This window comes from Egretta garzetta, unplaced genomic scaffold, assembly GCF_000687185.1.
Source record: "Egretta garzetta isolate BGI_Z169 unplaced genomic scaffold, ASM68718v1 scaffold35, whole genome shotgun sequence".
Taxonomy (NCBI): Eukaryota; Metazoa; Chordata; class Aves; order Pelecaniformes; family Ardeidae; genus Egretta; species Egretta garzetta.
In genome coordinates this window covers 933218-948725 of record NW_009259730.1, presented here as the reverse complement: position 1 = coordinate 948725, position 15508 = coordinate 933218, and the positions used below count along the sequence as shown (strand labels likewise).

The window sequence follows — 15508 nt, the reverse complement described above, 5'->3', positions numbered from 1 at the left end:
CAGCCGTGAGGCTGTGCGGGGACATTTTTCCCCTCTGCAAGAAGGAGGTGGGCTCATTGGAGAGAGTCTAGAGATTAACCACCCTAAACTGCTTGCTTGCTCTGTCCTGAAGGGCTGTGTGCCCAGGACCGACCGAGGGTACGAGCGGAGGAAGGTCCCTGTGTGTACCCTAAGCAGTCATTTCGAAATTGTGCCCGTCGGCCTTAACCTGAGCGTCCCCCCGCCTCATTGTGCTGCCCAGCCTAAATACTCAGTGACTGAATGACTTCCAGGAACTATTTCAAAGTAACCCACAAATGCTGGGATACCCCCTCCCATGTGTTTGTTTGTCAGTTTGCAGCTTTTTTTTGTTGTTGTTGCTCCAACCGGCAATTTTACTGATCTGCCCCACTAAAAGCAAGTGCTGACTATTCTTGTTGCTTCCTGGCACCTCACCATTTTGGAGATGAAAGAGGCAAGATTGGGGTGGGAAGGTGAAGGAAAGTTTTGTTTTGTTTTTTTCTGTCTAAGAGGGGGAGAAAAAAGGCACATGCACACAGATCTTTCCTTCTAGTCCTGCTTTTCTGTCGCGTCTTTTGGTGCGTCCCTTCAGGGCATGGTTGTATTTGAGGAGCCCTTGGCTCCAGCGTTCAGTCCATCCCCCAGGCTACCTGTGGGCTTCCCGTAGGTGTTGCAAGTTATCCGCAGTCGTGTCCAAGGTTGCTGCAAGGTAAAAGCACCCAGCCCTGCCTAGCAGTAGCAGAATGGAACGCTGCAAGGAGCTGCTTCTGCTTTTCTGTTACCCTTTCTTGCCTTGGGATGGGATAGTCCTTCCTTTCACCTCTTCCAGCATTACTGGCACGTTGCTGTTGTGTTCTTGTCCTGTCCTCCTAGCTTCTTACAGCTCCTGTGCAAACTCCGCTTCTGCACCCCTCCATGCCCTCTTCTTTTCCCTCAGCTTGCAGGGAATCGGGGTGTTTCTTGGGGCAGATGGCAGCATGATGTTTGGCTGTGCACGCACCAGGAGCGATAGCCATGTGTGTGCTGCCAGAGGTGAGAAAGCAAGCAGGGAAAGTTGCTTCAGACACTTCTAGAGGCTTGAAAGTTTCTGATCACTGAGACCAGAAATTGAAACTGCGACTGATTGCTGTTGGAGGGAGGCGGGTGCTCTGGGCATCACTGCAGAGATGGTATCAGTGCAGGTAACGTGGGGTCTCCCTCTGTGGAGCCTTACGCTTTGCTGTTGACGGGCTCTCTGGTTTAACTTCAGTAAAGGGAGTTTTGCTGGCAGGACTAAGCGTGAATCGGTAGGCTTTGCATCTAATGCTTCCTTTTGTCAGCCAGCACTGACTGCTTGCCTGACTTAGGGAAAGTGAGCGGAGATGCGGTGTATGTGTAAGAATAATAGCGATCCTTCTCCATTTGTTATGTGACTAGTGGGAAGGAGAATCTTGTCTGCCTGTCCTTGTTGGAAGACTGGTTTCCAAAACATTAAATTATTCCTCCTCTTTCTTAACAGTTTTGTTCAGGCTTCTATTTATTAAAAGGTCAAAAGGCCCCTTTTTCCTCTTTGAAGGGGGCCATAACCGCACACATTGGGTAATGCCCAAGATCTTATCTGAGTTGCATTTATGTAATTTCATTATGGTCAGATTTTTTCCTGTCTTCGCCTCCAGATGTGACGCTACGTTATACCCGTAGCAGGAGAATACAGAAAGCCTCGGTGCGTATGCGACTCAGAGAGATGATAGGGTTCCATGCGAAAGTACAAAATGTGACTGGTTACGCACGCGTGTTATTGCAGTCACCGAACCCAGGATGTGGCTGTAGACAAACAGCAAAGCTGCAACACCGCTGCGGCTGAATGTAGGGCAAGCTGGAGGAAATGATCATTTTGGTTGCGTTGTCAAATATCATTTGGGTTCCTGTCAATGTATAACAAAATGTCTTGGGACCAAATGGCCTGCGGGCAAAGATAAATGTGCCCTCAAGGGGAAAGTGAGGCATGATGGGCTTTTCTTCACTCCATGTTCTTCGTGCTGCTCACCAAAAGTAGAGGCTTTACTCTTCACAGGAGGGTTTGGGTTTTGGGGTTTTTTTGTGCCTTCTTAAGATGATAAACTATAATCAAAGGGATGTTATTCGCTTATCCCTTGTGGTTTATTAAAAAAAAGCCATCCTTTCTCTACTTTACAGTTTAAGTGTAGATTTCTCTGAGACAATGGAAATAAATTGCATTCAGGATTAGGGCTGCTCTTGATCAGAAAAGAATTAGGTGCAGCTCTGATTGCATTCCTCCTCTTAGTATTCCCATATTGCTCAGATACTCTTATTGTACCAGGATACGACCAAACCAAATAGGTGTCTAACTGCAGCTGAACATCCAAGATCTCTGTGCTTGTAGGTGGTCAGCCCTTGTTTGAAGAGGCAATACCCTCTTATTAGCGATACTTGATTTTTTTTTTCTGGGTTGAGCAGAAGGGGTAGGCTGGACGTAGCTGAAATGGGAAGGCAACGGCAGCCCTGACGAGCGGGTGCCATGTGTGCACAATCAATTAGTGCCTGCACGGTCTCCGAGGGCACGGGGAGATGGGCCAGGCCACTGGGCAAGCAGCCAGGTGGCAACCCGACCAGAGCAGAGCTGAACTTTCGCTTGCTTCCAGCTGTTTTTATTCCATCCTTAACCCAGGCAGGGGGGAAAAAAAAAAAAAAAAATCAGAGACATTTTAAAGTGTAATGGTGAGTTCTTTCAAAGCCAAAAAAAGCAGCTCCTGCATTTGGGCTACTTTATTTTTAATTGGGAGCTTGTCCAAGATGCCCCAAGTTCAAGCAGGGATGACTGTTGTGCAACACAAAGCAGAGTAGTGTCTCTTTAGGACCGGGGATATATAATGAGGGGACTGAGCATGTTTACTTGGGTACTATTTTAAAATATCATCTAATTATAAATAACTGTCAGTGAGAGCTCCCCAGCTCTCATGCTTTGCCCAGGAAAAGTCTGCATGAATAGGCTGCTTTTCTGCCTGCCAGGGCAATCTAGAATCAAATTCTGGGTCTTAAATCCATGAGGTTGGTAGGGTTAAAACTTTCTTCCTCGGCATCCTGAATTTGGGGAGCTTTAGCCAGACTTTCCTGACCAGACTCCCAACCATTGCATGTGGGGAGAGGTGGCTTCTGCAGCGGTTAAGGTGCGCAGCCGCCGTCAGTTCTGTCCATTAAAGCAGCCATTCAGTGTCTGTGCTTGGAAATACAAAGGAAGCCAATAAAAGCGTGTAGTGCAACGCTAAATGCTGACCTCCCACCTTGAAGTATTAAGCTTCTCCAACTAGGTACCTGATGCTAAACAGGCACTTGGAAGTGTATCCTCCAGCCGACCTCACAATATTTATAGATGCATCTGAGCAGGAGCTTTCTAGCATGAGGAATGCTTGCCTCTAATGAAAGAAAACCTCAGCTCTCTTAATGAAGTATTTAAAGGAGCTGTTTTGGATGGCAGCAGGCTGCTCAGAAGTCTCATTACTGATGTGTTTTTCTTTTGGTTGGGTAGCACTGTCATTTGCTTTTATTCGTACCTATCAGACTGCTTATGAAAGCTGCTCTTTGGCTTCCTCATTTCCAAAACTGGTGCCTTGATTGCAAAGGGCAAATAAATATTTTAATATTCCCCCCCCCCCGACTTTGGCCATGAGAATTCAAATGGAAAATAAACTAAACATGAGACTGACATAAAAATTCCTTTCTCTCCCTCTCTATGGTAACACTAAACTAGGCTGGAACCTCTCTTGCATGCAATGAAAAGTCATTTAGCTTGCTCCATCTCAATATTTCTAACCTATGATCATTTGAAGTATAGTTAAACTTGGCATTCTTTGCTCTTATTCTTAACGCTTCAGATTTGTGATCTTAGCTGACTTCAAAACCGGAAAACTTTCTTCCATAAGGATCTCAGTTTTCAATTAATTCAGTGATTCTAAGATTATTTTTTTTTTCCTCTCCAAATATAAGATACCATGATAAATAGTTGGCACTACTCAACATGTTGCAGGATATTGGAGTAGTTGTAAGAATTGCTGGGACTTTCTGGAGTGGTTTGTAAGTAACCGTGGTGATTGACTCTTCTGTTGGATCAACCTCACAGGTAAATCTGTCGGGAGGATACAGCAAATCTGCAGCTACATCTGATGATGCTCAGCATTAATAAGAAGAGTAATTATGATAGAAAGTTACTGTGTTTTGGAATGCAAATGTTAAGATGTTGTACCGAGTGGGGTTTTTTTTCCCCTGTTGTGGGGGTGGAGAGCAGTCTGTGTTGAAAGATGTGTTTTGGCTTGTTTGGCTTGAGTTCGTAAGAAGTAAGGTTTCTCATTCCAGGGTGTTTGTTCTGAAGGCTTGAAACAAACACAAACAAAGCTCAATGAAGTCTGTGTTGTTACTCTTCTTTTTTTTTTTCTTTTTTCCCCACTAGTTTTCCTATGAGCACAGAGAAAGCAAGATGCCAGGGTTCAAACTGTGAGAGTGCTAAAGTCAGCAGAGCATTTACCATCAGTGGCAGTGGCACCAGAATTCCACTTGGTGTTTATTTAAAATATTTGTGCTCCTCTTCCCTGCAGTAGGTCAAACAGTTGTTTGGTTTGTTGGGTTTTTTTTGAAGACTTGCTGAGATGCTGCCGCTGTGTATTTGCAGCTAGAGAAAAGCCTGTCTTGGAACAAACCGGATTTCTCAGCGGATTAATCTGTCCCATAGCCTTGTAACAAGATTATGGTTTATGCTGATTTGTTGCAACAGTACTGGTATATCCAGTCATTCCAATAGCAGAATGCTAATCCTAAAGAAATAAATCTGTCTTCTTGCTGGCAGGCATAAAAAGAGTAGGGAGAGGGGAGTCTCTGCTCTCTTCTTACGTGTTAGTGGGTGATTGCTTGAGTTCAGCATCACTTGGATTGAAGCAATTTGATTGTATCAGGCTTTCGCAGGGGGATTGGAAATGGCACAAATAAAGCCTTACCTCCTTTTCTCTTGATTGCGAAATATTTAATGGTCACCCAGAGCAAAGTTTGATCGCAGTACTGCGAGGCTGAAAGATTACATCAAAGGACAAAGTACGTCAGGTAGTGATGTTGGGCAGTCTGAGGGGGATGCTGTCCTCACCCCTTCGTCGCTCAGCAGGTAGGGCCAGTGAAGCAAACTGGATGCCCTGTTGTTCAGACACGACTGAAAATTGTGGCAGCATGGCCAACCATAACCAACGACGGTTGTGTTTCACCCAAGGAAAAAGGTGTACAGTGGGGAAAGGCTTGATCTTGGACAAACTATTTCTTGGGTAGATGCATCTTGCCCAGCTCTTCCTAAAGCTGTGAGAAGATTCAGTGTCCCTCCCTCCACCATCCAAGGCTGAGACAAGTGTAATTGCTGGTGACGGACCTTGCTGCAGATGAGCAGTTTCAGGCAGCTGACTGTCTCAGTCTGGGCTGGACAGGCTTGGATGATTCTCCTGGGTTTTTCCTACATGGCTTCTGCAGTGAAGAACCAAAGAGGTGGTCTGAAACTCTTGATGAGTTTGTGAGGCACAACCTGAGCTGGCTTCAATGCCTGGGCTCTCCTGTGGCTCAAAGAAATTTTTTTTTTTTAAAAAAAAAAGCACTTTTTCTTTTAAAAAAACTCTTTTGTAATGTCAAAAGCAACTCTGAAGACCAACTGGTTGAATGTTAATTTGAGAGACAGCACAGAAGATTTTTGAGTAATTTTGCCTGATCTTCCCTGCTTTAGTTGTGACTTTTTCCATTTTCTTGCTTTTGGCAAAGGAAGGAAGAATATAAGTCGTCTTAAAATCAAAATGAGTCTGAATCCTTATGCTGTCATGGGAAGCCTTTCATCCACTGAAAGATGTGGAGCCTATGCAGTTGACAGAAGGTCAAGTCGATATTACTTTGGATTTCTTTGGGGAGAGGGGTTTGGCTGAGGTTTGAATCATGACAGAAATACTGGTTGATCCAGATTATAGGAACCAGGACAAATGAATGCACTGCAGGAATGGAACAATTGAATGGAAGCGCATATTTAAAACCACTCGGGAAATTGTTCAAGAAGGAAGAAAGGAAACTGAAAAGTGAGGTTGATTATCAACAGTCCTAGATGTAACTGCAGTTTTTATTCCAGATCTTCGTGTTGCAAGCCCAAAAGGTTGTGTAGCTGGGGACAGAGCCCTCTGCTTTCATCTTTTCCACTCTGTTCAGACACAGGCAGTCAGATGAGACCGCTGTCAGGCTTTCCTAATCAATCTGCCCACTTTAAATTAAAAATTTAGTACACTACATTATATAGCCCTGAGATGTTTAAATTTTAACGTGGGTTGGGTTTGTTTTGGTTGGGTTGTTTTTGTTTTTTTTTTCCATCTTGCTCCTAGAAACTACAATATTTGCTCCTAGAAATTACAATATTTACCCTTTTAACTCACTGGCAGTCTGTATTTAGACTTCTCATGATACACCTCCATGCAAGTTGTTTTGCTTTTCTTTAAACAAGGAAGTTTGTCTGATCAGCTAGATAATTATTTTTTTTTTCAAATCAACCTTTTTTTGGGTCTGCATGGAGTGACAAAGTGAGACTGGTAACATGGAGAGGCTCTCAGAGCAGGTTTTTCTTCAGTGGTAGCAGTGTTTTCTACAATTATGTGCTCTTTTTAGTTCTGTCCTATTGGGCATTTTATGCAAGAATAACTCTTCTGAGCATCAGTCACAGTGACAAAAAAAAAACCCATAGAATTTTCAGTCCTTGTAGATCCAATGATCATTAATGTTGCTACAAGTGGGGTTCTTCACGTAACAAAACATTTTGGGGGCTTTCTTTCCTTCCTTTGTTAAGTAACGTTACAAGGATGTGAATTTTTTCCATAGAAATTCTCGTTGCTACTTCGAACTGGAAAACTCAGATGTTGTTCTCCTCCTAACAAACTCTTTTCCTCTCACCTACATCACAGACCAGTGCAAGTTTTGGTTTTGCGCAAGAAATAGCACTGGCAGGCTGAACAGCTCATTGAGATGTGACTCGGTAACCAAGTACAGTGCCAAAGCTTAAGCAAGCAAACCACCCTACTTTAATATTTATTAGTCTTTGACATTCATTGAGGTATGTCTCCACAGATAAAAACCCAACAGATACTCTAGAGTATGATGCAGCGTGCAGAAAACAAAAGGTTCGACTTCCACCGTCCCTCTGAGTTCAGAGAGAAGTTATTTGTCATGAGGAGAGGTTGCATGACCTGCTAAAAAATAATAAAATAAAATTAATTGTCCCGATTTTAACGTTCAGACTTAACAGGAACTTTGTGTTTCTTCCCCCAAAATGTAAATGCCAAACTCAGCATTATAAAAGAAGAAAGCTTTAAGTATCAGTGAAATGATCTGTAGGAGAAGAGGCACCGGTTCTGCCAGCGAAATGTTGCTGGGGTACTACGCCTGAGCGCTGGAGGTGAAGGATCGTACGCGGATAGCACTGTGGTAGATGGGAGGTCGAACGGAAGCTGCCCCGTGCACTGTTGCAGTTCCAGTCTGCCTGAAACAGCAAAACCACTCGATGACTTTAGATGCAGTCTGTGCTTCTAAGGGAAAAAGGGCGTTTGCTCCCTTCATGAGAACTGCCATCAGTCGGTCATGTACGACAGTTCTGCAGGTATTTGATTAACAGCTAGAATATAGGAGGTTTGTCTTCTACTGAGTTGTCACATATTTACTTCTTTCGTTTCTCCTCCGTTGCATGTATTAAAAGCAGAGAGGGTAATTTAGGAGCGTGGTCTTTTCCCCTAGGTGAAGGAACTCATACTGCTCTTTGAATTCAGACTCCGATAAAAAAGATGCTAAGCCTCAAAGATATTGGAAAATTGACTACTTGAATTTCTCCTCCGTTTTTGCCCATGCTAAGTTTGGTGGGGGGGTGGTGTATGGTTTTCAAAGGACTCTTACTAAGATAAAAGCAGCATACTCAGTGTAGTGCTTTTTGAGTGCTGGTGATGCTTCCACGTGTCCCTGCATCAAACGAGACCAAACTGAAGTTACCAGTGAAAAATCTTTGTGATGCAGCCTGACGTACATCTTGATCTTTTTTGGCTTACTTGTTTGGTATGGAACAAGGAGTTGCTGTGTGCTGTTTTTTTGTGGATGGTTACACCTTGGGTTTTGTTGTCTTCTATTTCAAGAGATCAGAAGCCCGAACAACCAACTGGCTGAACAAGAACCAAAGTGTTGGGAGCTCTTTGAAGACTGTGTAAAGGATGAGCCCACCAGTGAAAGGAAACGCAGATTCCCAGATTAGAATGGCCCTGAATTATGATTGATCTTTGGGTTTTGTTTTTAAGGCAGAAGGATGCTGTGGTGCCCAGCCTGATTTTAACACCTAGTGATACCTACCTATGTGAACTAGCAAATATTTGCAGAAACATAAGTTGACCTTTCCAAAAACTAGACAGTTTTTATTAGTTGTCTGGCGTACAGTGTTGTAGATTGCTTCTTTTGGAGTGGAAAAGCAGTGCTGGCATTTATTTTTGTGCTAGCAGTGTGACCTCCCTCTGACCTGAAACATCTCTTTGCACAGAGCCATGAAGTCCATAATACTGTTGTCTTTTTTTTTTTTTTTTAACAGTAGATTGTAACTTCATTTCATTCTGGCTGGGGCTGTGCTTTGTTTTTCATGATGCTGTAGGGTAATGCTGAAGTGTATCTTAACGCATGGCTTGTGTGGTCCTCAGCCAGGGAAAGTCCAGTGAAGCTGCATGCCCAGTGAAGCAGATACCATGTAAGTAAGGCTCCTCAGTGCAATGATAGTACGATAAATAAGTAAGAACCTCATGTCTTGCTTTTTTTCTGGCTTCTAATCATTCTCTTTCTCTTAGCTTCCAGTTGTTGCAAAATAAACCTTGGTTGCTCGTCTTCCCTTGTAACACTAGCCACATGCTGACAGTTCTTCATAGCTATTTCACAGCAGACATGCTCACCTGACCAGGCAGCCACTTCTTTTTGCTGTTCCACAAGTTAACCCTTCATTCCTAGCAAATGTTAGTGCAAGCTCAAGTGGGGATAAAGCTGAAGTTACTCATTTGTGTGGTTTTGTAGGTACCTGGCTGAGCACCCACTGAAATTATTTTTAATGGTGCTGAGATTTTCCTGTGTAATGATATGTTATGCGATGGTGGAACATTAGATGGAATAATTAAACTCACCACCTACTTAACTGACCAAGGCAGGCTGGGCGATGCACTTAATTATACGGCATCTGTTACCTGCATGCAGATGGTGTTCAGGCGTAATGAAAACACATGGCCCAAAGCCTCAATGAGTTTTCCCTGGGGTTTTGCAGGCATCTTCTTCACCAGCTATGTCACGAAAGCCAGCTTAAGTTTCTTGTGAGCTTCTAGATCTTTTCTGTAAGCCTTTTTGTTCCAGGAAGAGCAAATTCGGCATGCTTGAACTGATGTGCAGGGGACAGCAGTAAGCTCACTTTACAGTCTTCTGTGATGAATGAGATGAGAGGAATGTCTCCGTAACCATCTTCCTGGCAGGAGGAGATGGTATCTAGTTCATCTGGCGTGTGTAAATGGTATCTGTTACGTTGCTGGAACCTTGCATGCGACTTCTTCTCTTTCTCTGAATTGCTTGTTACCTACTATTTTAATGTCTCCAGACGCAAAGCTTATGCTTTAAGGCAGTGATGCAAACTCTTAGCCAAGATGACAAAGTGTGTGGCATTATAAAGCGTTTATATTCCTGTAGATCACTGCTTATTTTTAGCAGTGTAGTTTCTGTGAGTGAGTGAGTCATGTTGGTCTGCACATTTTGCAGTGACTTGAATGTTAGTCTCTCAGTACTAGGAGGAGAACCTTAAAAGTGTTGTCTTTTTGGTTTTGGGTTTTGTTTTTTTTTTCATTTGTTTAATGATTTTTTCTTTTGTGGTTCGTGTTGAAAAGTCATTGCTGTCTTTGGCAAAACAGGATTTGTGGAACCTGCGTGACTTTTTCATTCATGGACCGTAACAGGCCATAATTGTAGATCCAGAAGGAAGCGGGAGTGCTGAGACCCTTCAAAACCAGAGTGGTCTTCAGTTCTACTCCTGAGGCTTTACTCTGGGTATTTGGAAATTGTGAAACACTAAACTAAATAAAAGTGTGCATCTTTAGAAAGTGAGTGGTGGCAACAACCTGCAGGGAGGTCAGTGTTTATCTCAAAAGAAATGAGCTTCCTTCTGTGCCATATAGAAATGAGCTGCCTTCTGCAGCATTGCCATCTGTAAACTCAATCCCTGGTCATAGCCAGCTACTGTTTTCTCATCTGGTTCTGAAAAGCTGCATGTGAGAACAGAAATTCGTCTCTGAATGCGTAGATTGAGGTATCCTGCTCCCAGTCTTGCTACAGTTTTTAACTCTTAATTTGAGACTGGAGTGTTTACAATGACCGAGCCAAGATTTGGCAAATGTGGGTGATCCAGTTTTGGAACTGGAAAGAATTATTAAAGAAGTATTGGCATTTAATGTAGGTGGTGTTTAATAAGCAAGGGTACCTTGATTAAGCAATTACCTTTTTTTTTTTCTAACTGTATCAACATATGAACAATTTTCCTTTTGGGGTCAGTGTTCCCTCTGCAATTGCCCTTGAACAATAGCGGGCTTTGCAGTATTTGTATTTTTTTAGGAATGGTATGGAAATGGATCATGTGATTAAAAAATGGTAATACCTGTTATTTACAACAAATACATGAATAGCTGTTGCAGTGCTGCTTCGGTGAGGCACGATGAAGTAGCCCAAGTACTGGTTGTGGTCAGGGTGCTTATAGGAGGACAGCTTGCGTAGGAACATACCAGCTCACTTTCCAGTTCAGAGGTGTAAGGCTTTCATTGTCAGGCAAGGATGGGTGTTGACACTTTATTTAGGGCTTAGATGCTGTTAGCGAATCATGGGTTTCTTAGTCTCGGGCATTATTATGAATAAACTTGACTCATACTTTGGAAAGAGGTAGGCAACTTGGGGAAGGGTGGGGAATTGTGTGTGATAGTTCATTGCTTCTCTGACTTTTATTCGGGGGAAAAAAACAACGCAAGTATTTGCCTGTAGATTCTTTGTAGTGGTTTAATTATATTGCAGGCATGTGGGGCGGGGAGGAGAGGGTGGGAAGATAGAGCTAATCCATATTTGATCATAAGAGGCAAAACTGTTACTAAAGATGAGTGGCCTGTGTTCTCTGTTTTCTCATGGCGTCTGAGTTTTGGGTAAGCAGCAGTGTAGGAGTATGTTGAATAGGTGAGAACCAAGTTGCGTAGTCTGTGGCTGTGAGGACTGCCGAGTTCTCTCCCACATAGTTAAAATGTGATTAATGAAAGGCTTGCATAACTTGTGTTACTGAGGTGGGGGGGGGGAATCAGATTGGATACGTGTCGCTGTTTTGCAAGGTATGGTTGGCTGAGAAAAGCGTAAAGGGCCAAGTCTGGGCTGTGCTTGGGCCGGGAGCCGAGTCACGTAGCTGGGGTTAGAGGTGTCTCCTGCCTGGAAGGTCCTTCTCTCCAGGAGACAATGAGCCAGTCTTACAAGGGGAGACAGACTAGAGGAAAACAGAAGGAAGAAGAGAGTATGTATGGCCGTGTTTTGTTGTCCTCCATCACGTTTGACTCTTCCTTGTATCTTCCCCCCTGTAGCATGGAGGCCATCATTAGCCAGGTGTCTTTGCAAGCCCATCAATCCCTTTGGTGACAAGGAGCCTCTTCCTATGAAGCAACCTCAGGAATCCGGTTTGCCCACGGTTAGGAAAGATCAGCGTTTGGTATGGATAGACCTGCCTGTTGTGAGGGAGCCGGAGGGACTGTGATCTCCCCTTTGCATCCCCTCCACCACCTCTCCTCGGCTCAAACTCCCATAGCAAAGCACAAAATTCATTATCGGAAACGTAATCAGTTGGAGCAAATAATTGATGTAACAAGAATTGTGGTTTCCAAGGGTCTGTTTAAAAAGTACAGCTACTTCCAGCTGCAGACTTAATTACCTAGTCACTCTTGGGCCTGCCTTTGTAATCTCTTTTTACACTCACCTGTCCCACCCAGTTTTAGTGGAGTAACCACTTAAACAGATCGTGGCATGTGAGCCATGACTGGAAACACCTTTGCTTCACGGGTGGTTTTATTTTCCTGAGAATATCTTTCTCAGACTCTTCAAGGATGACCCATACTGTAATTATTTCCCTGCAATCCTGGACATAGAATCCAGCCTTCCTTTAGGTAATGTTCTGAAATTGTAACTACAAATTGTAAGGCAGAGAAAAAGCATACCAGAGATGCTTTGTATTTTCTTCAAAATTTGTTTACCACTGTCAGTGAAACTAGTAAAATACTAGTTCTTCCCTTAGGTGTCATTGATTTTTATTTTGTTGTGGGATGGAATAATTACTTGTTACCATAGATTACAGAAAGCACGAGTGTAACTCTCTGAATCAAAACATGAGTTTCAAATAATATTGTATATTATTATTATTACTGTGTTTTCCCCCAGAATTGTAACCCATAGCTGCAGCAAGCTGAAGATAATTTTTAAAGTATTAGGAGTTACCTCGTGAGCAGAGAACAGGGGATGCTCAAGGTTGGATGATTTGGTAAAATTTAGCAGGTGCATGACTCCTCTAGCAAATATATCTGAATTTCCTTCAAGATATGGATGGGAGCAAAGAGTTCTCCAGTGCTGCATGTCAGTTTTGCCACTTTTCCCTAGGCTTTCCGGAGTCCCTCCCCCCAGCACGCTGTGGGTGGAGGGGTGATGCTTCCCAGGGAGTGGGACCTGGTATTAAGCAGCCTGTCCACCTGGCTGGGCTGTCAAGGGACCTGGTCCAAGGGGTGCTTGGAAAACAGTTCTTGAAATGTCTTGCCTACCTGGAAGCTAATTTCTGTGCTGTGGAAAAGAAGGAGACCTGGAAATGATACCTTCATAGCAGCAAGAATAACCGGTGCTAAGGAGCTTTTTATACCTTTTTTTTTTCTTTTTTTTTTTTTTGTTCCCCCTCAACACCCCCATAACAGTGGTTTATCTACAGTTACAAGTTAAAGCCCCAAATGTGCAAAAACAGGAACTTTTTTTAAGGTTTAATAGGCTGTGGAACAGCAGGCCCAGCAAAGTCCATCTCTTGGACTCTGCAGGCAGGTTGGGAGGGGTCTCTCCCTTGTTGAGCCAAACCCAGGGTTCTGGAGGAAACGAGCAGAATCCTGTGGCCGGAGAGTGTTGGAGCAGGTGGTCGTAATGGTCTGTTCTGATTTAAAACCTAACAATTCTCACACGCACCAGTTGCTGCGTTTTGAATCGTGTAGGAGGGTGCTTTCTGATAGAATGGGAGCATGAAATCAGGCAGGAATGGGGTGTGTAGTAGCCATTGCCGACGGTGGAAAAGATTGCCTGGTGTGGGCAAAAAAAACCCCAAACAAACAAAAACCAACCAAACAAAAAAAAAACGCTCGATGGGAAGTATCTCTCCTCTGCAGAGATTGAACAGGTGAAATGTCCACTGCCTCAGGCTGAGGAAAATTTCATTCTTCCCCTGACTTCAGGATATCGGAGGACAGTGAAGAGAAAAGTGCAGTTTGTTGTAGTAGCTGAAGGGGATGGGGTTTGTCCCAACTTGACTCTAGGGCTAAACTACTTTATTTTTGGCTGTAATTGCAGAGGGCTGGTGGGTGAGAGGGGAAAAATGAAATTTAAGGCTTCGTTATTCTTGGCCCCTGGTTGGTGTCTGCTCAGTGTTCCTGAAAGTTCACGTGGCTGCTTTAAAGGCACCTTGAGCAAGGCTTGTTTTCTGTGTGCTTAACGCCGAAGCGTCCTGAGCAGGACTGCGGGTGTATCGGAGCAGCCTGCCGTGATGTCCCTGCTCTGTGAAGCTCTGTTCGTGCACGGTGGTGCTTGGGATGGGTCGCTGGCGCTTTGAGTAGTCTGAGGCGGCTCTTGGAATGGCTGGGAAGCCAAGCAAAGCACTCCTGTCCTGATCAGGCACTGCTGCTGGGTTCCTGATGGAAATGCAGAGGACTTGGTAGGGACGGGGGAGGAAAGGAGAGCTGGATCTCTGGCTGTGTTTGGGACGGGTTTGGCAGACACCAGAATACTACAGAGGGCTTTGCAGAGATGAGCTGGGCGTTATCTGGGGAGGCTGCTGGCTGGATTTCTCTCTGAGAGAGGACTTCAGTGTGTGTTAATGTGTTCTCCTCTGCCCCTTAAGTGTCGGGATTAAGTTTGCAGACATAGGAATGGCTAATTGAGCAGTAACTTGCAAAGGGCTAGAATGACAAAGCTGAAATCTTTGTATCTGCAACTGTGATACCCAGTTACTTCATAGCGATGAACAAGATTTGGCTTCAGGTGGCTGCCAGGATAGTGTGATGCTGATCTTTCAACATACGAAAATGTACTTCTTTCCTTTGTTTAGAAATTAAAAGAGCTTTCGAGTATTTGTCTTAAGTGAGATAGGAAGACATAAATCGAGGTATGAAAAGCCTGTTTATTCAGAAAGCTGAAAAAGGAGCCCCAGAGCCACTGCTGAGTAATGTGGATTGCATCTATGTGGTATCGTATTCAGACACTGAGTTGTTTTGGATTATGTCTGTTTTCTGTAAGGTAAAGTGCTTACATTGCAAAATGAATACTGTTTAGCGTTGAAACTTACTTAATTGGTGTTTTAAATGTCAAAATCTCTGAAAAAATAACCAGTAATAAGAATAAAATGCTTATTATGAACTTTTCCTAATTCTTCATGCAATAAGTGTGATTTTTTTTTTTTAATTTTTTTAATTTTTTTCTTTTTTTTTAAAACCTACATCTGTTTTGCAGGAGAAACTGTAGAAGGCCTTCGAGAGAGTGATTACCTTCTGATTCATTCATGTCGGCAGTGGACAACAATTACAGCTCACAGTCTGGAGGAGGGTCACTACGTCATCGGGCCAAAGATAGAAATCCCCGTACATTATGCAGGTAAAGCTATTGTTGACCTGAAATACAAGTTCAAAGAGAATGAATTGCCTACCACTTAGGTTGATCATTTTATTTGACAGAGTGAAGCTAAGCCTCTGATGTTGGTGCCTGTGACTTAATGTTTTAATAATGTTGCAGAGCATGAGAGATACCGGCTTACTCCCAGGGCTGCTAAATAGATGTATGTCATTGGGCAGCACACTGACAGAACACGTAGCTACATAGAAGAATAGGTTTCAATTTGAGTATAATGAATTGCCAGTGTTTCTCATCTGTGAATGTGGTGGCAAAAGTGTGAAAGTTTGAAAATGCCTTGAAATGTTCGGTCAAAGATGGAATGGGTTTTACACTTTGTTGCATACTCAAGCTGGAGGGGATTTTTTAATATTTCTGTGTTAAAAGCCAGGGACCCTTTGTAATAATACTGCAGTTCTACACTAATGCTCCTCGGTAGTTCCTTGTCACTGTCTGCCTTTTTGGATGATGCAGTAATACTGTTCTTCCAAGTAGATACGATGCAACTAACCCATATTTATTTTACGATTTCAAATTT

At 43.4% G+C, this 15508-nt stretch overlaps 1 protein-coding gene across 1 annotated transcript in view; it reads left to right on the top strand.

Moving 5' to 3' along the window:
• Window positions 1-7629: 7629 nt before the first annotated feature.
• The window catches only part of GAREM1 (GRB2 associated regulator of MAPK1 subtype 1), an 83001-nt gene continuing 75122 nt past the window's right edge, over window positions 7630-15508 (top strand). The window contains exons 1-2 of the mRNA XM_035894955.1: window positions 7630-7648; window positions 14815-14955. Coding sequence (XP_035750848.1) covers window positions 7630-7648; window positions 14815-14955 — 160 coding nt within the window. The remainder of the gene's footprint in view (window positions 7649-14814; window positions 14956-15508) is intronic.